Raw genomic sequence first — 23466 nt, forward strand, 5'->3', positions numbered from 1 at the left:
ATGGCTTAATTCACTACATGTTTCCACTGAAAAAATGTCAGACTTCTGCAGTCCAAAAGACTGAAAGCCATGGGTTTAAATCATTATCTTCACAAAAAGACAAATAAAGGATAACATTGTACATCATTTTATATTAATCTCACTGAAGCAATTTCATTCATATTTTACCATCCCTTCCAGGGGAAATAAGATCACATTATTGACAGTTTTGTGATGAGTTTTATTCCAATAATTTATTTATTGAGTTTCAGCCTTCACAACCTTCCCATTTTTTCATTTCACAGACATAGGCACTGTCAAAAAATTGTACGTACACTTTCTTGTACACTCCCGTATCTCCTACCAGCGTCTCCCCCAGGCCAGCTTTCCATCCAAACAATCCTTGTCAATGTGGCAATCCTGTTCTGAACAAGAGTGTATCAAGTGGAAACTGGTCTTCGCAAAATCGTGCAAGCCAAGAATCCCATTTGGTTGGTTGGCTGGGTTTTGCAAAGCCTTTATTCTATCAGTACTCGCTGCCTCCAACTTGTTATCTTTCTGTGACCTTGTCCAAAACCTGTAGTTCTGGGGTTTTCAGCTAAGGCTTTTCTCTTTTTTTTCACAGCACATACCCATTGAAGATGTTTGCTAGTGACACTATGGGTATTTCCAAGATCTACAGAATTAAAGGTCCAGGCAAAAACTTGAATATCAGCTACACTACAAGCTGCTGATTTGGCAATGTGCTTCTGATTATAGGAAGAAAAATTAAAAAAAATACTCCAACAAATTCCCCCCACAAAAACCCTAAAACAAAGCAAAAAAAAAAAACCAAAAAAAACCACCACGACCTCCCAAAAAACAAATCAAACAAAAAAGAACCTCATAGACCAATAATGCACATATAGAGTGACATAAGCACATCACTGCTGAGAACAAACACATTGAAATCAACACACAGGCATGTGAATGCTTACATATCCTAGATTATTTTTGTAATTATAAATAGAACCATCTTTTCAAAAACTATTATTTTATAGCTACCTAAGTAAATTCTGGTGAAATCAGCATTACTAAAGTTAGGGCACCAACTTATTAGAAGTTGGAACACTGCCAATCTGTCCACTCCCAGCTGTCTGAAAGCAAATATATTCATATCTAGCATATGTTAATGTTATGTTTGCACTGAAAATAAACTAAAAAAAAATAATACATTGCAGGTATTTTATATTTTATGAACTCCCTGGTAAGAATATAATGAAAAAGGAATGGAAAATAATAGCTCTTTTCCCACATAACCTCAACAAAATAGGTTATAACGAGAGCAGAGCATGGCCTACAGCAAAATTCTCCATGTAAAAAAATATTTTTAATTCTCTACCAATAAAGTTACCAATATTATGTTTCCAATTTCTTCTTTAGTGCAGATCGTTACATATCCAGTGTAATGTATTTTAATGAATAAGGATTTTCATAAGCATACTTTATTTTAGTATTCACTCCTCAGGCACACAGTAAGACTAAAACTAGATGATTTTACCATTAACTGGAGTTCTCTTCATACACTGATACATTGCCTCCAGATCTAGAGTCTTCTAGTGGAGCTCCATAATGCATGGGGTCCAGAACAGCTAAAAGGCCACTCACCTAGGAGGAAGCCACACTTCGATGCATGAAAAGTCTAAGACAGGCACAGGCACTGACTCCCCCCAGTCCTTCTTTGTTAACAAGGAACAACGAAATTCAAAGGACATGAGGAAGTAGGAAAGGAAACAAAATAGGAACAAAATATTTCGAGAAGTCCAAATACTGTAAGATGTATTTTAATATACTGTAACCTGTATTTTAATTTATAGACAACAAAAGACATACAAGGAATGGGTTTCCTGCTTAGAGGGGAATTGCAAGTCAAAAGACTCCCTTTTTTCCTTCTGATGAGGAATACTGCCTAGCTTACAAAGAACAAAGGTCATCTGAGACTACATGCTCAGCAGCAAAAATCCCCTAACAATTCTGTCATTGGCTATTTAACAGAGATAAACCAAATATTGCTGTGGTCTATGTTTGAAAATTTCTATAGCTTTACAATGGTAAATATAGCAGAGACTGAACACCTTGGGTCAAGGGTTAGACTGGCCCTGCCCACCAAAGCCAAGGAGATTCCTTCCATTATCTTCTGGTGGCTTTGAGTTCAGCACAGGAAAGGCCCCCAAGACATTCTTAGAGTGTCTCAACTTCCTGAGATGTTACACATCCCAGAGAAGCGAAGTCTCTGAGGAGATCTTCCCAAAATGTATAAACTCCTGATGGAAAGGACTGAAGAAGAGAAAAACAGGCTGTTCTCAGTGGTGCCCAGTAACAGGACAAGAGGCAATGGGCATAGATCAGAACACATAAAAATCCATTTGGACTGAAGAAAATACTTTGTTACTGTGAGGGTGACAGAGCACTGGCACAGATTGCCCAGGAGGTTGAGGAGTCTCTATCTGTGTAGATATCCAAAAGCTGGCTGGCCACAGTCCTGGGCAGCCTGCTCAACAGAGCCTTGCTTGAGCAGGAGGGTTGGGCCAGGAGACCTCCAGAGCTTCCTTCCAACCTCAGCCCTTTTGTGAAACTGACATTGTAGTTGCTGTGCTGGAATGACAGGTGCATCAAGTATGCTTTTCTGTTACAGCTTTGTAAATCTAAAACATCTGCACCGATTTTATTGACCTACCTGAGTTCAAGAACATTTTTTTTTCCTTTTGGAAAAGTATTTAATTGGAAAAATTATTTGTGTCCTATTTCTGAATGAATATGGATACTGACTTTCTTTTGAAGTCACAAAAAGTAATAAATTGGTTTAAACAGTTGGTAAAGTACAATGTAATTCATCTCAGCAGTACAAGTAGTACAATACAGTACAAGTACAATAAAAATGCTTTTTATTTGTCATTCCAGTATGGTACTATCATTATATGTAATTCAAAAGCCTGAAAAATAAGGTTGATGTGAGTCATTTCAGCACAGAAAATCCCAAAAGCAGAGGCTGAATGGACACTATTCTACTAAATAACATTCAGAAGTTCTGCATGCTGGCTACAGGAGGTTATAGTAAATAATACAGCTCTACAAAACAATCCAGTGCTGACTATATTCAAGATATCTTTTAATACTATCCTGAAGTAGGCTAATTTATCTGAATTTTCATATTAAAAAGAAATCTCAGAAGAATAGAATTTATGCTCTATATGCACTTATGTTCTTTAAAAAGCCACACATATGTATTTAAAATCAAAAAGCAACTATTTTTTTATTAACCAGAATGTTGCTTTTCCTTTACATTCTAAAGTGTGCATTTTTTAAAGAACTATGATAAATGACAAATCATTGTTTTACTGCTAAAAACTGCCTTTTCTTCCTCCAGTACTGATGCCTGCTCTGCCATCCTGAGCCTGATGGCTGCTTACAGCCCTCAGACTCATGCCGTGTTCCAGTCAGCCTGCTGGAGATGCTCTTCCATTTCCCTTTTTCTGATTTACTGTGAGGATAAGATAACCTGTTCAGTTAGTGACTAATCACTTCTCCAAGCTGCAGCCTCTTTCTGTGCCACATTGAATGCAGAAACTTCTCCAGCACTTGGCTGAACAAGGCAGGGGCTGGCATCCCACTTTACTACCAATGGAAGTCACCTAAGGCTAGAGGATGAAAGCCCAGGGGAAAAAGTGGCAATTTTGTAAAAATATGGAACTTGTAAACAGCACAGGCCTAAGTCCACAATGCTTCGAACTACCTGGATTAATTATGAATTTCAGAATAAGTTCAACCAATATTCCTTAAGTTTCTAAATAAAAATTTTGCACCCTTGCTGATGCTCAATTGCTGCTGCAAAGAAGCAGCAGATGGACTTTCACAGCTCCTTCTCTCTGTGTCAGTAAGATATAAGTGCTGGAGTTTGCAGAAGAGTGTCTAGCTTTTGGGGAAAAATGGGTGAATTATGAAGAGCAAGAGGGGAAATCCCTTTAATTTTAATCATAAAATTAAAAGTTTCTGCAAGATAGCAAGACAGATCACTGCATCAGAAACCCATGCATGTTATTAAGAGCTACAGTGTCCATATTTGTGTTTTAATTATTTTGTTAAAAATCCTTCCCAAGTTATAGAACTCCCTTACACACTCTCTCTCAACACCTGCTAGCAGCAGAACCGTGAGCTGATCCAGTACGACCCCAATGCTTCTCACAGTTGCTTAAAATACTTGTGTTAGACTGCGGATTTGGCTACAATGCACCAGAAACCCACCAAATATCCTGTCTCAGAAAAAAAACCAAACAGGTATATGGAAATATCACAGCCTACTGATTTGAGCATAATGGCTCAGATTTTAACCTCTATGGGAATCTTTTGGGATGGATTTAAATAGTTTGCTATTAGGTCAATAAGTATCCGCAGTGTCACTGGGAAGAAGAGAGTGATTAGAAGAGAGCAATTGCTTCCTGGAAATCAGTCTTTGATGATGGGAATTATTACTGCACCAGATACTGGCACAAATATCACTTCTGGTCTTATAAAAACAAAAATCACCTAGTTTATTTAAAATACACTTGTTCCATTTAAAAAAGAATGCATATAGCTTTTGGAGGTGATGCCTTGGTGTTAATACACTGACTAATAAAAACATTACCATAATAAGATCTGCTGACCAAGCACCATTTCTCTCAGCTGCTAAGACATTGGCAGTCCTTCCACAATTCACTTAAAATAAATGAACTTGTCCTTGTACTTCTTAAGCCAAGCCTGTGGTCTAAAGAAATATTTATAGGGTCAGTAGGGAAGCTTAATCTCTCCACAATTCGTATTGGTGCCTATCACCACACAAAGCATTTGTCTCCGCAGAGGAGAAAAAAAAGTAATGATCTTTTGCACATGCCTTCTCTGAATTCTTTAAAATTGCATTGAGCATAGAAAAAAGTAGTCCCTTCCAGCTCCAAACAATTCTCCACAGGAAGCTCCCACTGAACTAAGATGTATGCTATGATAGCTGGACTGAATTTTACATTGTCTACAGCTGAAACATACATCCAACACACTGCCCCATTCATCTGCCCTGGAAGACTGCTGCTTCTTTTAGCCCATTACAGCTAATAGAAAACACAGTGATAATTTGCATTCATTGCCATTCCCCACGCTACCAGCATCGACCTTCACACAAAACAAAACAGTACAAGTTGTCTGAATGGCCTGAAACAAAGGTATGGAGTTAGGAGAGAAGGTCAGGGTTTGGTTTTTTGTTTGTTTTGTGGCTTTTTTCTTTTGGCTCACAAAAAGAACCAAAGTCAAAGCAATATTAGTTTAAAAAATATCTAAACCATTCTTTACTAAGTGTTCTTCACTAAAGTAAACATTTCAGAAAAACATTAATAGACAGTTGTGCTGAAATTTCCAAAGTGTTGAAAATGTCACTGCACAAGACAAAACAAAGCTTCGCTGTCCAAAATGTAAATGCTGGACTGGGCTGAAATTTAATTCCTAGGATTTGGCAGCGTGGCAAAGTCTCTTAGCATAAAAGTTTAATGCCAGAATCAGGCTTAAAAATCCAGCACTTTACATTCCTATCTTACACACCTGATATGCATCACAGGAACTGATGTAAGATTAGTCTTACAACTTCAGCTGTCTAAAAGTTCAGTAGCTGATCTAATCACCTGGGCTCTGTATACAAGCCATGGAAGGAGATACCCACTTCCAGAAGACAACTAATCCCATCCCTTCCAGCCCCTCTGAGCACCAAGTGCCTTCTGGAGGTGCCAGTCTCTGCAGCTTGTTATCAAGAGAGCCAAACTGGCGATGTCCACAACCAGTAAATGAAACACATCAGGTAAATAAACAGAAAACGACAGCAGGCTTGAAAATGCTTGGTTACAGCGTGTAACTCTCCCTGCAGTCTGAGTGCTAGCACACATCATGGCACCATGTCACACTGTACCAGCCAAGATGCTCTGAAGCAGTGCCAAGCACAATCGGGGTACAGCCCTGATCAGAGGCCATTCACAGCCAACCATCTGGATGCAGATAATCTGCTGGGGGTGGGAAGGGGGAAGAGACTTCAGCCATGTGAGCCACAAGTGCCTGCCCCATTTAATTTACTAGTATAAGTGAAGCTACTTCAGATTGTATTCCCAAATTCTACATGCCTAAAATCATGCAGAATGACTCCATCCTCCATCACTAAGAGGGAAAAAAAAAAAAAATAACAAAAAACGACCAAAAAAACCAAACCAGAAATCCCAGAAAGCCTGCTTGCTGGTCACTGAAAGAGCCCAAAGTGCTGTACTCTTAACTCTTCTCTGCCAGCTGTCATTAAATCCAACCTCACTCTTTTGATTTTTGGTGACTTTGTTTTAACACCAGCAGAAGAAAGAAAGAAAAGTGTGGAGGGAAGCACTCAGCCCTGGGGGAGTGAGACACAGCCACAAGGCTGTGTCCAGCAGCTGTCACTGCCTGGGCACTTCTACTAGAACAACAGTCTGGCAGAAACAACCCTTCATCTGGTATGAGATAACATAAATACCAGGAAGGAAACATCAATATCCATACATGTTCTGTCTTGAAACAAAAACTAAATCCAGCTAAAGAACAGTCTATCAGGCAACATTTTTTCTCAGCACTTATGATTGCTTATCCAAAACCATGAATATGGCTCCATGAGCAACACTCCCTAAATGGAGGTAACCCCCTAAGCTGTTTTCCCGAACTTTAGCCATCTGTGTTCGCTCTATATTATCTAGTCAGAAGCTACATCTCTTGCTGTTGTTCTGAGCACTGAAAACAATCGAGTTATTCTCAGAACCCATCCAAATGGAGCAATTCAGCTTTGAACCCCTCCAGCAAGAACCAAGTTCAACAAGCACACTGACCTCAATCAGTTCAGACCCTGACCCGAAGACACCAAGAGAGAATACAGCTGGCATATGTATATGAACTCAGATACAACTTAGCATTTCCACCAAATTGGCCTGGAGAATAAGTGAGAGTCTTGTAGCCTCCATTGCCTCTAACTTCCACTCTTTCACTGGAATTTAACTACCCTGTCAATGAGACTCCAATTTACACTCTCTGTCCCTTGGTTTCCAGAATTTAGCCACTGTAAAAATGGTGTGATTTATTTTAAAAGTCACTTTAAATAACCTAGATGAAATTAGGAAAAAAAATTCAAAAGCAATTTTTATTTATGTTTTATGATCTAATTATTTTTCTGGTAGTTTGTCAAGAAAGTAGTATGTGTGCAGGTTAGTTATAAATTGAATTATGTACTAGCATCAAATTAGCAACACTCAAAGCTAAGACACTTTGATAACATTAAGAATATCAAACAGGAAATTTCAGAGTAAACATCAGTGTGCTGTACTAGAACTGCATCTTAATTCAAAGAAGTATCAATGCTCTGTGACAAGGTCAGTGTCCATATGCTTATTCACATTTCTTGACTTTTGTCAAGACTTCTAATAAAAACTGCTTTGGAAGAAGTCATATGATGTGAGTGCTTCCCCATTAACACCCGGATAGAGAATTCTCAACTCAATTTACAGGCAGTACATTACAAAAACATACTTCAGAGGATCAGATTTTCAAATTCTGCCAACATGGTCAGAGATTCAAATAGCCTCAACAGAGGCTTGAATGCCACACATCTCACATTCCTGAATTACCAATTACCCTGAGTCATCTAATATGCATGAAATTTCTGTGTAGCTGGTTTTAAAAAGTATTTGAATTCTTATTTCCTCTTAATTAGAATTAATCTACTTGAGTAAGTTAATAAGGTTTCATAAAAAGGGATGGTTTGTGTAACTTCTAACACAATTAAATATTAATAAACTCCTGTGGGAGCTAGATCAATGGAGTACAAAACGTCTTCCTGAGTTTTATCTTACAACATGTCATTTTAACCAGTTATGTTTTTCTCTACATTCTGTAAGAGGTTTCATACAGCAGTAGAACAGTGATGAAACCACAGAGAAAAATCTCAACATTTACAGAATAAAGAAGTGTGTGCATCTCATGCTCAATTTCAAGAATGGATTCTACCATAGTCTGAAATAACTAACCATCACATATGGAATACACATACATAATCTGAAATACTGTTAATAGTCCATCTAAATAGTGATTAAGATTAAATTCTCCTTCTCTGGCCCTACTTGCAACAAAACCAGAATATTATAAAACCTAAAGTTAATCATATATCCAATCCTAAAAAAACAGTATTTAATCACCTTTTTCCATTTTTCCTGTAATTCTTTTATGACCTTTTGTGAAATAACATTTCTAGGTGTCTGGAGTTTACTGGTTTCTTCTTTTCTCTTAACTAAGGAAGAAGAATCATAAATCTGAACCTCCATTTCTAAGCTCAACTACATAAGGTTGGTAGTACAGTCTTCATGGGATAAAGGTGTTGGAGACCTTGGTCAAGCACCAGGCAATTGCTCTTGAATTTCTAGCAGATTGGTCTAAAACATGGATAATGGAAGTCTAGTTCTTTTTCTTTTTAAATTTTGAAAATAAATATCTGTGCTAAATAAAAATAATATAACCAAAATGAAGCAAAATATCCCACATGAAATATTAAAACCTGGTTATCAGTTGCCCAGAACACTTCAGAGAAGTGTTAAGTTCCCTGACTCCTCAATGGAACTATTTAATGACTATTTAATGACTTTCACTGACATATCTGCAGAAAAGTTCATATTATTAAGATCTCAAAGCATTCATTTGCAAGAGGTGCACCAGTGAAACTTACATTGACATTCCTTGCAGCACTTGCCATCCACATAGGCCAGGGCAGAGTTAAGTGGACAGTCAGCAAGGGGGCAAATCAAAGGCTCGCACTGCACAGTACCGTTCTAGGAGAACAAAAGGTGCTTAACTGGTGGTTTTATTTAGCAATAGCAGAGATGTTCTCAAACACAGGAACCTGAAAATCTATTTTTAAATGCAATGAACTTTCTAACAACGTCCAAAAAAGACAGTTTAAAGTGGGTCTTTTAATAACTACAAGAACAGAAACCATACCTTCAGAATGTCACACATACAATCTTTTAACATGAATAATGTGCTCTTTGAGATGATAATGATCAATTTTTTTTAGAGGCAAATTTATTTGGAGGCAAAACATTCTGCCAATCAGCAAAAAAACTGACAGATTACTGTGAAATGACAACTGCACAGAACAATACTCTGCCTTCTGATTTTATGTTAGAGAGAATATATTTCTAAAAGGTAGCAATATTACAGCTGTGAGAAAAATCCAAGGCAAAAATATGCAATGAATTTAACTCTAAATTCAATGAATTTTAAACATTTATCAGCCAGATTTGAGACCATAAAATACTAAAAGCAAAATTAATATCTCTCCAGAAATATAAAGGTAAAAAATTACTAAGCTTAAAGAGACCCATTTAGCCAATTATAGATAGCTGCAAATCAATCTAAGGTGCAGCACAGACAACAACAGCCTTTTCACTGGCTTCCATTGGCCTTTGGATTAAGGATTTAATGAGTTCAAATGGAATGAAAGAGTTTTACATGAATGGACAACAATACAAACGCCCTAGCTTGGTACCTGAAAGAATACTTGCAATCACATCTGGAGTTGTGATACCTCTGGGAATCTTCCATCCACCAAATCTTTTTCATTTGTAATATAACAAAGCTTGCATATGACCCTGACATTTTACTTTTTATTACTTATTGAGATGTAACCAAAGGCAACCAAAGGAAATCGGACACAAGGGATCTATTAAATCATTTGCTAAGAAAAAGGCTGTGTTTATAGAGACAAAAAGCAAGGAATTAGAACTCCAGAGAAACTGTTTGCAACTCAGTGCAAGGGAATAACGTGATAGCTAAGTATATTCCCTAACACCTGTGCATGGTGACATCACATACAGGAGCTACACATGCTAGTAATGCTGAAAATATAGGAGCACATATGTATTAATACTATTAATTAAATTTAGAACAAATTTTAAAGTTCTTTGTTGTTAGTACCTAGCATACATTTGGAAGTTCTCAATAAAACTATTCAGAGGAAACGCTGGAGTTCCTGACTCTCCACTCAAACCATAGCCATACCATGCAAGTGCAGTTCTTACAGCCATCCGTCCAGGATTCAAACTCTCTGTAGGTTGTGCCTTTCATTGTGCAGGTTCTTTCACAGTAGCACTGATCCAACTTGTCCATCCGCTGCTCAGCTTGAGACAACTGTATTTACAGTTCACAAAAATGTTTTGAATTTTTAAGCGCCTTCCACATTCGTAAAAACACAATTCTAACTGTCCCCAGGACACAGATGACAAATACATTTAGGAAAACACAATCAGAGACAATAAAACAATTCTTGCTAAATACAACATGATTAAACCATCAGCCATTCAGAGACGGAAATTGAGAAGCAAGACACAATGCACTTCATCTTTCTTATCATCATGACACCAGGGACGTCATGAAACAAAATGAGCCGGTCAAGATAGGTACAGCTCCTCACTTCTCATCCTTGTATGGGTGAACTAATCAAGAATCTTGCTCCACATAAAGTACTCACAGACAGAGTGGCCAAACAAGCTCAAAACCGACAAAATGCAATTTTTTCTGCACTTCAGCCAAGGCATTTTTAACATTAGTGTATCAAAGCAGCTAGGTAACAGCATTCCTGCAGATATCTAAAGAGCTGACAGTTAAAATCAGAGTAGTCTATTTTCACCAGCAGACATGAATGCTTTTGGTGCAATATTCTAAAGGAAAGAAAGAAGTCATGGTTTGAATTCTTAGTTCCTTGTCTTGCATGTATTTTGTCTGAACGTGCCTTTGGCTGCTCAGTCTTGAAAAGTCTTGCTAGGACTTGGTAAGTCTTGCTGTAATAAAGACTATAAACACAGTTACCTATTTCATTCTAGGTTTATTGATTTATTAGCCTTATAGGTAGAATTTGCATAGCTATGAGCCCTTTCCTTGCTCAGGGATTTGGATGCTCTTTACTATTAAAATATATGATTCTATAAAAATATTAAAGCACAAGAAAACTCTCTGAACAAAGAATCTGTATGTATAAATTAGGCACAGGTATATAAAGATGTAAACATACCATGCAGGGATGTCCTGCACACAGCCATGTGCACAACCCCACACAAGCATGAATAATCTAAAAATACAGCAAATAAAGACTGATAATCCTCATTTCTCCTATGACTAGAGTCCTAGTAAACATTACCTTAGCTGATGTTTTTGCTAAAATGTCTTGCAGTTCCATAATTTTCTGCACAAGTCCATGGAAGTCATTACAAGTTGGGCATGCTGGAATAATACAATATGTGTTAATAAATTAATTCACAATAGATTCGATCATGCCAAAGTTGACAAACAATACACTTAAATTCAAGATTTTAAGAAAGCTTGTAGGACAGAAAGAAGGTAAAAAGCACACCTTTCATTTTATGATATAAGAATTAATAGACTTACTGCGATTAAGATCTGGGCACTGAGAAATAAATCCTTGAGGCATGACAAGTAATTGCACATCTTGCATTATACCCTATGTGTTAGTGGAGAGAAAACAAAAGGATACATTATTTTCACCTGTCAAAATTATGTTTTTTCATTCACCATGTAAAACATTAAAGCCTACAAAATAAAGCTACCTGATAAAAAATACTTATGAATAAACAGCTTCATGTCTGGACCCAATTCAGTGATAGAAGAATAAGCAGAAATAAAAATAGATAGATGTACAGGCATACTGAATAATTTTTAAAGACATAAGATTAAATGTCAAGATATAATTTTTTGGCAAGAATTTGGTGGGTTTGAATTCATTGTTATTTTTAGTTAGTCACTGCAGAAAAGCTTGCAAATGACCTTTAAAAAGTAATTTCAAAACAGCTGCAGTTTCAGTTACTTAGAAATACTCTTTTAAATAAAATGCAAATTTCTTACAAGCTATAACTCTTAAATAGATTTGAAGATTAAAGAAACTAAAGTCAAGAAAAATGCATTAATGCAAACCCTTAATGAGTTTGTGCTGGTTTTGGCTGGAGTAGAGTTAATTTTCTTCACAGAAAAGTAGCTGGCATGAGGCTGGATTTTGGATTTGTGCTGGAAACACTGCTGAAAACACTGTGATGTTACAGAAATTACACAGCAGCAAGGCCTTTTCTGTTTCTCCTACCACCCCCAACAGTGAGGAGGCTTGGGATGCACAAGGAGTTGGGAGAGACAGGGCCAGGACACCTGCCCCAGCTGACCAAAGAAGGGGTCATATCCAAGACCATAGGGCATCACGCACAGCATTTAAAGCTGGGGCAAGAAGAAGGAAGCAGGCAATATTTGGAGTGGTGGCCTTTGCCTTCCCAAGTAACCATTTCAGGGCCCTACTTTCCTGGGGATGGCTGAACACCTGCTTGCCCATGGAAAGTCATAAATGAATTCCTTGTTTTGCTTTGATTGTGCGGCTTTGCATTACCTATTAAATTCTGTCTCAAACCATCAATGTTCTAGCTTTCACACTTCAAATTCTATCCCCCATCCCACCAGTGAGGGAAGTGAGCAAGTGGCTAGGAGGTGCCAGCTGGGGTTAAACAACAACGAATTCGGATGGAGATCCTTCCACAAAGCTTGCAAACTGCTGAGAAACTACATGTCTGTTACACAGCTGCAGAGCTGCATGTTGTTAAGAACTTAGGGAGATTTCAGCATGAAATCCAACTATAATGTCTGGAAAGGGATGGTTTCACCCAGAAGAATAGATCCCATGCTTGCCGGCAGATCTTACATGCTTAGTTAAGATATAATTAGTAGCCAGTATGCTGCTCTCCAACAGCAAAGGCCAAAGAGCAATTTCAAAGCAATCCAAGAGCTGTGTTATGACTACAGAAGCACAAATTGATTGAGCACAAACTGATGACCTCCTGATATCATCTACTCCAACCTCCCTGCTCAAGCAGGACCAGCTACAGCAGATTGCCTAGGACTGTGTCCAAACAGCTTCTGACTATCTCCAGAGTCGTCTTTCTTCGACAAGCCTCAGAGTAGAATTATTTTCTGATGTTCAGATCGAATTTCAGGTTTTGCCCATCACTTCTTGGCCTGTCAGTGGGCACTAGTGAGAAAAGTCTGGATCCCTTATCTTCATTTCCCTCACAAATTCAGGTATTTATCCACATTGATGAGATCCTCCTGATACCTCCTGAGTCTTCTCTTCTCCAGGCTGAACAATTCCAAATCTCTCAGTCTCTCATCATATGAAAGATGATTCAATCCCTTTAATAATTTTATTTCATTCTTTATCTTTCAGGGAATGCATACCTTAAAATACCCATGTGCAGTATTCCTCTGTCCCAGCCAAAAGGTTGTACCCAAAGGTAAGTCCATGAAAGGCTTCTCCACAACTCTTTCATAAATTCTGAAAAGGAAGGGCAAGAGAGAATCCGAAGTTGTTATCATTTAATTTACTCAGAGCTCAAATATTCCAAATGTGACAACTTCTTATAAAACAATGCTCTTCACTTACTTATTGCAGTCCACATGTAAAATCAAGTGAGAGGCACTGATTGCTAAGGAAAGTCTGTGCCATTTATCATCTGCCAAAATGTATGGGAACACTTCTGTGTGGGAGCGATGACTGCCTGAACGATAATGCAACCTGATTTCATTTCGATGACCGCTGCTTTCCAGCTCCAGGTACCTGTACCAGAAATGCATCATCATGTCATGAACCATTCTTTTCAGCATAGCAACATTTTACATAAGACATCTTCTCATCGTCATGCAAGAGCTATTTAAAAAAGGAAGAAAAACAAGCAGATACAAAGGCAAAAGTGGACCCTTTTCAGATTTCCACTGCATCTCACTTCTCAGTGACAAATAATAGCAGGTTCAAACTTTCATGTAACTACACAAGATTCCAAGCCAAATAGGTTTTCCTCTAACAAAACAATTTTCCATAACATGATCTGAATTACACTGTTATAAATAATTGTCTTATACAATGAAAGCACAATAGGGATACTCTGAATGCATGAATGCACAAAAGACAACTCCAAGTTTTGCAATAGGGACATCATTAGTAATTACCAAGGGAAGTGAAGACTGAGATTGAACACTGCTTTGTTTGCTTTTATATGTACTGTTACATCTTCTTTCATTTTCTGTAATAAGATTTCTCCAAATATATATAAAGTCAAGAAATGCTAACTCTTCAGAACAATTTTTATATGGGTACTTATTTGCTTTGTTAAATTAGTATGTGTATTTGCGGGGTGGGTGTACACATACATATATACACATCTATATATGTATACACATATATATGTAAATATGGATATATGTATATATATAGCAAAAACCCAGCAGTGCAGCTGGGCTAAGTCAATCTAGCAGATTGCAAACACAAGCTTTGATGGTGAAATTCCAGCCATTCAATTTAAAAAGCACTCCATAACCAAACTCAGTTCTTAGACAGGCTATCTCTCACATGTTGGACATCTTCTGGGAAAAAAGCCTGACTAACCATTTGTCTTTTTAAAGTACTAAGTTTCTCATTTTAAAATTACCCAAGAAAATTATTTGTACACAGGAAAGAGAAACAGAAAGAGAGATTCCCTAATAATCATATGCAACCTAAAGCTAAAGAGCAAGGAGAATAACGGATGGGGTGAGATACACAACAACTGGGAGAACAGACAATTCATTTTTGTCTATTCTTTTGGCTGCATCTGCAATCAGACATGGCAGTGGCTTGTAAGCTGAGTGCACATGTGTTCTTGGGTGATGTCATTTACTTTAACAGACTATGTTAAGGAATAGAAAAGAAAATTATTTCGGTTTTAAAGAGTAAAAATGAGACCAAATCAAAACTATCTTGTACAATCATCATCCCTAGGAGAAGGCTGGGCTTACTGCATATCCCTGCTTCCTTCAGGGTGTTCTACTGTGGAACACACCTAACAGCACAAAAACAACTAAGTTTTCTGCAAAACCAGAAAAGGACTATTTCTTCTTCCTCCCTAGCATTAAGAAAGCAGTTAAATAGAGTCAGTTAGAAATTTTATAATCAATTTACCTCCTCATGGCCCAAAAATATTTTTTACATTGGCAAGAAGTGGAAACTAATTGAAGGCCTGGCTGGAAAAATTGCACAATAGTGGCAGGACATCAATCAACTTAAAAACCTCCTTCATAACTCAAGTTTCAAGGATAAAAATAAGGTTACTCTCAACCCAAAAGAGAGGGGGAACATTAGAGAACTCGACTCTTCTAGCAACTTTTAAGTATCTCCTCCCAGAAAATAAATGGAAAATTAAATGCATGGATATGTTGAAGCATTACCTCCTGGTAGAACTAAGAGCTCTCCTTCATTCTAAGTCAATAGCAGAACTGATGGCAGCACACAAAATTGCAGGCAGGCAGGGAACAAGCTACACTACTAGACATACAGTCACTACAGAAGGTATAAAACAAACACTTGTGTTGCCCTTATGCATGTAAGATAATGAAATCTCTGCAGATGAATCATGGATTTGCCAATAAAGAGAAGACATTGCTATATAAATTTCATGAATTAAGAACTGCTGAGAGAGGATGCTGTAATAAGCAAGGAAATTTTCCTACACAAAGCTGCACAGAAACTGTGGACACTTGTGGTTTTGTTTAATGGTGATTAACACACTGTTTTGACATTCACAGACAATATCTTTTGTTCTTCCATTTGGTAAACTAACAAATATAACTACCTTTGAAATGAGAAAACATGCATCAAAATGAAAAAGAAAATAACAGCCATTAGGAGAATTATTACGAGAATCATTTATGGTTTATTAATAATCTGTAGAGTCAGTATAAAAACACAATTAGAAAAGCAAGTGAAATGACAGCCAAAGCAATACTACTTTCAGCTTGGACAAATGTCATGATGCTGAAACACAGATGTGAAAGTGAATCATTTCCACTCAATTTTTTACAAAATGCTGTGCTTGCTATTCCCCTTTTCTACATTTGTTTAACTGCCTGGACTTTACATGGCTCTGTCTCAAACCTCATGAGTTTCAGGAGACAAGACTCAGCACTGACAAACATATATGGGTGAAAATTCAAAGTCTGCCCACAGTGAGGCTTCTTGTTCCATCTGTAAGGCTGTAACACTTGGGTGCATGGTTTCCAAAGGTTTGGAAGAGTCTTTCAGAAAATATGCTAAGCATTAACAAACATACCTGGATTTTAGAAATTCATGTCTGGTGACAAAAACACTCTATACTTCTCTGTACACTCCGGATTACTAATCATTTGAAAGAAAAAGGAGGGTGCTTTTAACTCCTGAAGGACTTGCTCCCAAAAGAAAGAGTTTCTGCATTGTACTGCAGTCTTCTCCTAGCCAAGAATCGCATTACTGAAAAGCTTCAGGGGAACTTGATCAGCTGAATCACCAGTTCCTTGTCCACATCAGCCTAACCCAGCCCAGTCATTGCAGGAAGAGCAGGAGCCAAAGATATCCCATTTTAAATATCATAGATGTTTTTCCCAACAGCTCCAAGGTCTTCTATGCTGCAGAAGGCAAACGACTTTTGGAGTTAAAAATAAACCACAATGAGAAACCCAATACAACAGGAGAACCCACACCTCTCTTCCTAACACCCACAATCTCTGTAGTTGTTTAATCAATACCAGCCTACCTGATTTTAAGCCCCCCCAAAAAAAAACACACCCACCTTGGGTTAAACTTGGATTTAACTTCACAGAGAGATGATATGTGCTTAGGTTTTTCTATGTCCGACATGCAGAGAAGAAAATGCCAACCTGGGAACAAAGGTTGCTACATCTAGGTAGGTCACTCTGTGTGTGCACAATCATTGCAAAGGCAACAGCCAAGGACACAGCATCAGATCAGCTGCTCTGCTTGGAAACCAGCCAGACAGCAATCCCTAAGGTACTGACTACGGATGAGCCTGTCTTTGTAAGAGGAAGAAATTAGTTTTGAATGTCCCAGAGGAATCTGAGACAGAAAACAGTGATGTTTGCTCTGCTGCTCAGCACTGATCTATTGTAGCTTCTAGGTAAGAGCTGGGACTCAGCAGATCTGCTCAGCTGTGGAGTTTTAATGACCATTCTAGCAAAGGGCATGTGGTCACACCAGCCTGGCCACAACCTGCTCTTCGAGAGGTGACAGACTAGCACAAGGGAGACTGTGGAAGTAAAAGTCGGGATGTACAGCAACAAATTAGATTTAGGGGGTGAAACACCAGATGGTCTCAGTTCACACAGTAGCAGTCTTTGAGAAGAGGCAAGTATGGCCATGCCATCTAGCAGGCAACATTGGCAATGCCAGGTCTTTGATGGCTCATTTATTTGGCATCTTCTCTCATACAAGAAATGCACATACTTACTCCAGGCAACTAATAATTTCAACTTCCATTTACAGCATGTAGACAAGTATTTCAGAAGCTAAAGGCAAAATATCATGTCTGCTGCTTATAAATGGTGGGGTTTTTTAACTTTTCCTACTCATATTTATAGGTATAATCCTAAAATATTCATGGCTCTTTGTCCTACACTAAAATAAAAGGCAAATCAATAAAATTAAGGAGCAATATGGACTTAAGAAAAAAAATTAAAATCCTTATCTCCATTACTTATTAAAAAAAAATCTTTATTTGAAGATTTCTTTCTATCAAAGTTCTGCCTTTTTTGTTAGGTTTAATTATATAAAACATTTTTAAAAAGGAGATCCTACATAGTAGACTTCATTGCACAATAGCAGCAGGCAATTCTGCTAGGTGTAGATTATGAAGATATAAAAGCAACTCATGCAGCACCACTATCACATTCAGCAATGCATTATTTGCTATTTTCTGTGGTATCATGACTGAGTGGTCAGGAGTGTGAGCTTTATTTTTCTATGTTTCAGAACACTTAATTTGGAAGTAACACTAAGTGTTCTGAAACATTAACTACGAGTTTTTATTAGTGCTTAGTGCGTCACCTAGAACAACATGGCATCAAAATATCCCCAGACAGATTATAATTTTTTCAACCTAAATGATTCTATGGTTATATGAAAAGTCAGGTGGTTCATTTTACCTGTAAGAATCTAGTTCCCATCTCTCACTTACACTACTGCTTGATCTTACTGTTTTTATCCTTTCCCATCTAGAGCTCTACCTAGACAAGACTAGCATTTTTATCAGGGAATTATTAGTTAAAAATTGTCTTTGCTTTTCTGGATAAGTTGTAGCCCTTAGTGCAAGTGCACAATGGGCAGGAAAGTCACCAATTCCATTTCGGACACTTCCTTTTGCTGAATGCAGTTTTAAAGCCAGACTGTAATTTTCTGACTTAGGGCATTTTTGTTCAAAAATGTTGATCCATTCATTAAAACCAAATCTTTTGACAGAAACATTCTCACAGCAAAGCTTGTGGGGTCTAGGATGACATGCTTGCTAAAATGGGAGAGTGAGAGACAGAGAAAATATGAGATTCTCTGGAAGACTTTCTCAAATATCATTAATGCCATGATTATTACCTATATGAAAACAGAAATCCCAAGTGAAGAAAGCTCAAAAATTAGAAGAGGGTATTACCCATATCAACACAGACTGTATAAACAGCAGGACAGCAAAACCATCCTCTCAAATTTCTATTGTAAAACTGGTGCTCTACTTCAACTCATATCCATCTTGGTGATCTCTCACACTTTTTCCCTAAAACTGGTGGGAATATGCCTGGGCCAATGCTGCTTCACAGACTGCCCTGATATCATCTGCAAGGGTACTAACTGCAGGAGACAAAAGCATGCCAAGGAAGATGCGAACAATTATGCAAAATGGACAGCAGCAGGCCAGTGCTCCGGCCTGGGCACTGTTTGGTTTACTAGCAAGCCCTTGCCAGGCACTGCCGATAAATCTGCATCACCACTGCATCAAGTGGAGAGAAAAAAGAAAAGAGAATGGTATTCCTCAGGGCACTTACCTCAGGAGGAAAAAAAAAAAAAAGTTCAAGTTCCTGCTCCAAATCAAACAGAACAGAAATTAACTGTGTGAGGAAAATGCCTCAGAAGCACCCCAGCCAGACACCTACTGATCATTCTAGCATTTACATCTCTCTTGTTGTTTATTTTCTTCCACCACAAAAACAGTCAACCACTTCAGTTTTGTTTCATCTCAGCACTGCTTGCACTGGACAGACATGGAGAACAGCTGTGGAGAAGGAAGGTGCATTCATTATATGCTCAGCTGATGGAGCCCAGTGCTGGGCATACATGGATGAATACCCTCCTTGTTGGGATGTTCACAGGAGAGAACAGCCAGGCAAGAGATAAGAGCAGGGCAGAGGGGCATCATCCACATCACCTGCACAAGCTACTTCTGCACAGCTTCTCTCCACACAGAAAAATGCACAAGGTAGCAGCTAGGAAAGTGAGATTGCAATACCCTGATGTGGAAGTGGAGGTTAGGAAACAAACATGTGAGGTCGTTCTCATCCTTTCCATCGCTGTGCCACTCAGTGTCTGTACCTGATTCAAACTAATAAAGCAGGTGGGAAAAAAATGTGTGTCAGTAAGATATTGCTCTTATCAACTCCTTGCAGCCCCTCATCTGATTTCAGTGGGACTGCTGTGGTCTGGAAGCCTTTGTTTTGGAAGGCTTTGAAGTCAAGACCCTGCCACTCACCTAAGAGACCTCTTTGCTTACCTCCCAAATTTGAGGTCAATCACATCAGGGAGACAAAATCTTGCCTTATCCCCACTGCAGTCTACATAGCTTCTGCTGGGTTTAGTGCTATGATCCAAGACCCATGATTATCACAAGAGCAAGATATTCCAGCCCATCCAATGTTACAAGGCAAGACTCCCAGTTGACATTTCCACAACACTTATGGGAGCTTAGAAGGAGCAGAAGCAGGAACTGAGGTCTCACCAAGCTCTTCAAAGCACTCCAAGGAAAGCTGTTCTTGCAAAAGGTGCTGGCTTGGTCTTGGAAAAATCCAACCCCAATATGGCAGCATATTTCCCATGCCATTCCTATTTGAGCCACGGATATGAAATCAAATTCCCAAATTTAAGAAATAATTCTGAAACACTAATTCATGTCTTCAAGCAATTGCTCTCATTCCTCTCATCTCTCTCACTACCTCCATTTATCAATATATAATATATATTTCCATTTTGTTCTCCTAACATATAGTCCCAAGAATATGAATCTTGCCTGCCTGAAGATTCCTCTTCTACTAAAAATCAACAAGGGAAGAACTTTCTCAACTCAAACAGTGTAAAAACATATGGCATAAACCATGCCTCTCATTCCCTTTTCTTGACAGCTTCTCCAAGGAGAGCAAGAGGACTGCGAATACAATAAACAACTTTCTAGTAGATGTATTAGTAAAAGAAAAAGGCAGTTTCAACATAACTGTTTCCATTTCCTACCCCAAAAGAATACAGATTTCTCCATTATTTGTTTGCTCATAGAAAGCCTTATAAACAATATAGGAAGATTGACAAAATTTGTCAAAACTCACATTTCAGCTATTTCAGTGGGGGTTTTCAACATCGTAGGAAGGAACAAATCTTCTGTCTCTTATTCAAGAAGGCCAGCTCAATAGATTCCACACGCATATAAGCATTCTGTAAGATGTTCTCAAACTATTCATCCAGAATTAGCTGGCACTGCAATGATTTACACTGGACAGGCTGGCCTCACTTGATTTAACAAAAAGTTACGGAACAGTTAGGTGCATGAACTACAGGAACTTACATCCTACTGCAAATTTTTTTTTTTCTTTTTTGTGGTCTTTTTTTTTTTGTGGTACAAACTAAACTAAACTGAAGTAAAAAACCCCAAATCCAAGCAAGAGTGCCATGGTGTCAATCAATTTTATGATAACCTTTATAGCCAGCAGTCAAAGAAACAGGTCATTTCTAACACCATGAAGGCATTAAACAGAGTGTAACACAAAATAGCTGCTTTACAAATATTTCCATCCTACTCCGTACTCAGGGATAGAAGTTAAATCTCCCAAACCAAAACAAACAAGGAACTTTTTTCTTTTGTGATAAAGAGCCTGTTCAAGCTGTCAGCGTCTACACAGAGAATCCTTTGTCCCACAGAATCTTCTCACGCACTGGAAAAGCAGTGAATGAATGAATGAATGAATGAAAGAAAGAAAATACCTTTTTTTTGACACCTTTGATGAAACATGCAAACTGAATCAAAAGAATAGAAGACTGACACCAGAGAAGTTTAAAATCACTAGAGGAATTCAAAAGCAATTGACTGTTATGAACAAATTCCAGAGGGTTCATAATTATTATCAGACCAGTAAGAAACAGAAACTAAGATTTAATACAAAAAAAAACCAAAATACAGAGCATTTCAACCCTCCACCCTTCCAACAAGGAACATCATGGAGTGTTCTAAATAGAAGAAATAAGCTACTACCTCTTTTGGCACAGGGAACAGCCATATGCAGCTTTAACATTTGAAAATTAATCCCATATTACCTAATGTCTGCTCTGCAATTATTGGCTTAAGTGGTGAATATTGGCTTAAGTGGTAAAAACCTAAAGCTTTTCTCAGTGTAAGAGTTTTGCAGCAGATTTTGTGGTGTCAGAGAGGACACTTCACACTGCAGTCCAGAAATACTGACACTCATACATCAAAAGCAGGGAACGTACAGTTCCACCTCAATTTTAATACAATGGTCAAATGAGAGAACAAAATTCATGCATCGGGAATTCACCTTTGGCAACTTATCTCCTTGTAGAATAATAAATCAGCACGAGATAAAATGTCACAGATAAGTTCCTCCTACATACTGAAAGAGGTTTGATACTGTTGTACAGTACAGCCCATTTGACAGCAGATAATCACAAGACACCAACTGCTGTGAAAACAAATGCTAAGGAAGGCAGAAATTGAATAAATTAGCAGATACAAATTAAGTGTAGGAAATTCCTGTCCATAATATTCTATTGATTTCAGTTCTCTGTTCCAGGATATAAAAAGCACTAACCAAAGGAAAGAATCATTAAACTACAACCCAGCAATTTCATCTTTTAAGGGCCTAATATGCAGTATCTCAAGAGATATGAATGTAAGATTGGTTACATAAAACCATCTAACCACAAAAAGAGGAAAAAGCTTTATTATCATCACCACCACTGTTGATGATTGAATGAAAATATATGACAGAATAGCAAGACCAAACATATATTACAACCCCGTCACAGGGTAAAATCACCCCTGTGCTGACTCTTCCATAAAGAAGAAGGTGAGACAAATTCAGAAGTGAGGAGGATAATACACTTTAAACTGAGAGATGAAAAACAGAGCAATCAGTGCTTAACAGTGTTTCTACTCAGACTTTAGGTATACCTTCATTAACACAACTAAAAATATTTACCTTGTTACCGTGAAGTACAACATGTATTAGGCAGGGCACTGTCTGTGCTCAAGGTAAAGCCCTGAAGTCAAGAAGACATTTATAACTTCTACCTTTTAGACATATGCCATATAAATCTGCCATACAAAAAAGATGTGTTCAGCTGCTTGAAATTCATCTGAGCAATTACTGATGTGTAATTTGAATTCCCTGACACCACAAGAATTTTTTTTGAAATTATCACCTCCACACTGTGCCCAAAACTACCACTGCCTGAATGCCTTGGCTGCTCTAATCAGTGGGGAAAAAAGTAATGTCTGTGGAAATGTATGGGCAAGTTAGGAAAGGACAGTTACAGGTATTGTTTCAGATCCTTTCACTTTAATTTTAAAATATTTTAATACATTAAATAGTACAGAAATGCATTATCATTGTAAGAGGGGAAGTCAGCTTTGATACTCAATTAGGAAACTAAAACAGCATTTAAGTGAGTACGAAAAGATTACTCTATTTTCAGTAGATCATTTCAGGAGCATCTTTTTGCGATGACAGCAACAGCCCAGCTTCAGCAAATGCCCAAGCCTGAGACTTACATGGAGAACTTGATAGCCCAAGGACAGCATTCAATACATGACATTAGAAGGGAAACTTTGTGAGACTAGCCCTGTCAACTTCTTAAGACGCAAAGCCTTAAACTGTTGCGTGACCATGTCTCAGTGGAAGTATTCATTTTTGATGATTCTCAAAAGGGAGCCAGCAAAAAGGAACAAAAATAGCAACTACATAAAACTAGACAACACAGACTGAATTAGTCAACTCTGAATCACATAAACAATTTTAATTTTATAAATATTATAAATTTTAAAAACCCTTACAATTTAGGAAATATCCTCAGTGTAAATTCACATATTTGCACCAATGTCCCTAGACCCATGCAAAGAGAGGATGAGTTTTTACTCTGATTTATTTTCAAAAACACAAAGTATGAATAAATGCACCTTTTCCAACTTCTTAAACATTTTTATTTTATTGTACCATAAAAATGGTTTTACCCTAGAAGCAGTAGTTGCCATGAAAGCTCTGTAA

General features: G+C 37.8%; 1 protein-coding gene across 2 annotated transcripts in view; it reads right to left on the minus strand.

Annotated features, from left to right (window-relative positions):
- NELL2 (neural EGFL like 2) overlaps nt 1-23466 on the minus strand; it is a 135347-nt gene that overhangs the window by 91152 nt on the left and 20729 nt on the right. For both annotated transcript variants that reach the window (XM_068190045.1, XM_068190047.1), the window contains exons 4-9: nt 13523-13696; nt 13318-13414; nt 11476-11548; nt 11228-11310; nt 10093-10221; nt 8759-8861 (exon numbers count right to left, since the gene is read on the minus strand). In XM_068190045.1, the coding sequence (XP_068046146.1) occupies nt 8759-8861; nt 10093-10221; nt 11228-11310; nt 11476-11548; nt 13318-13414; nt 13523-13696 (659 nt within the window). The remainder of the gene's footprint in view (nt 1-8758; nt 8862-10092; nt 10222-11227; nt 11311-11475; nt 11549-13317; nt 13415-13522; nt 13697-23466) is intronic.

The sequence above is a fragment of the Anomalospiza imberbis genome, chromosome 5, assembly GCF_031753505.1.
Source record: "Anomalospiza imberbis isolate Cuckoo-Finch-1a 21T00152 chromosome 5, ASM3175350v1, whole genome shotgun sequence".
NCBI classification, from domain to species: Eukaryota; Metazoa; Chordata; class Aves; order Passeriformes; family Viduidae; genus Anomalospiza; species Anomalospiza imberbis.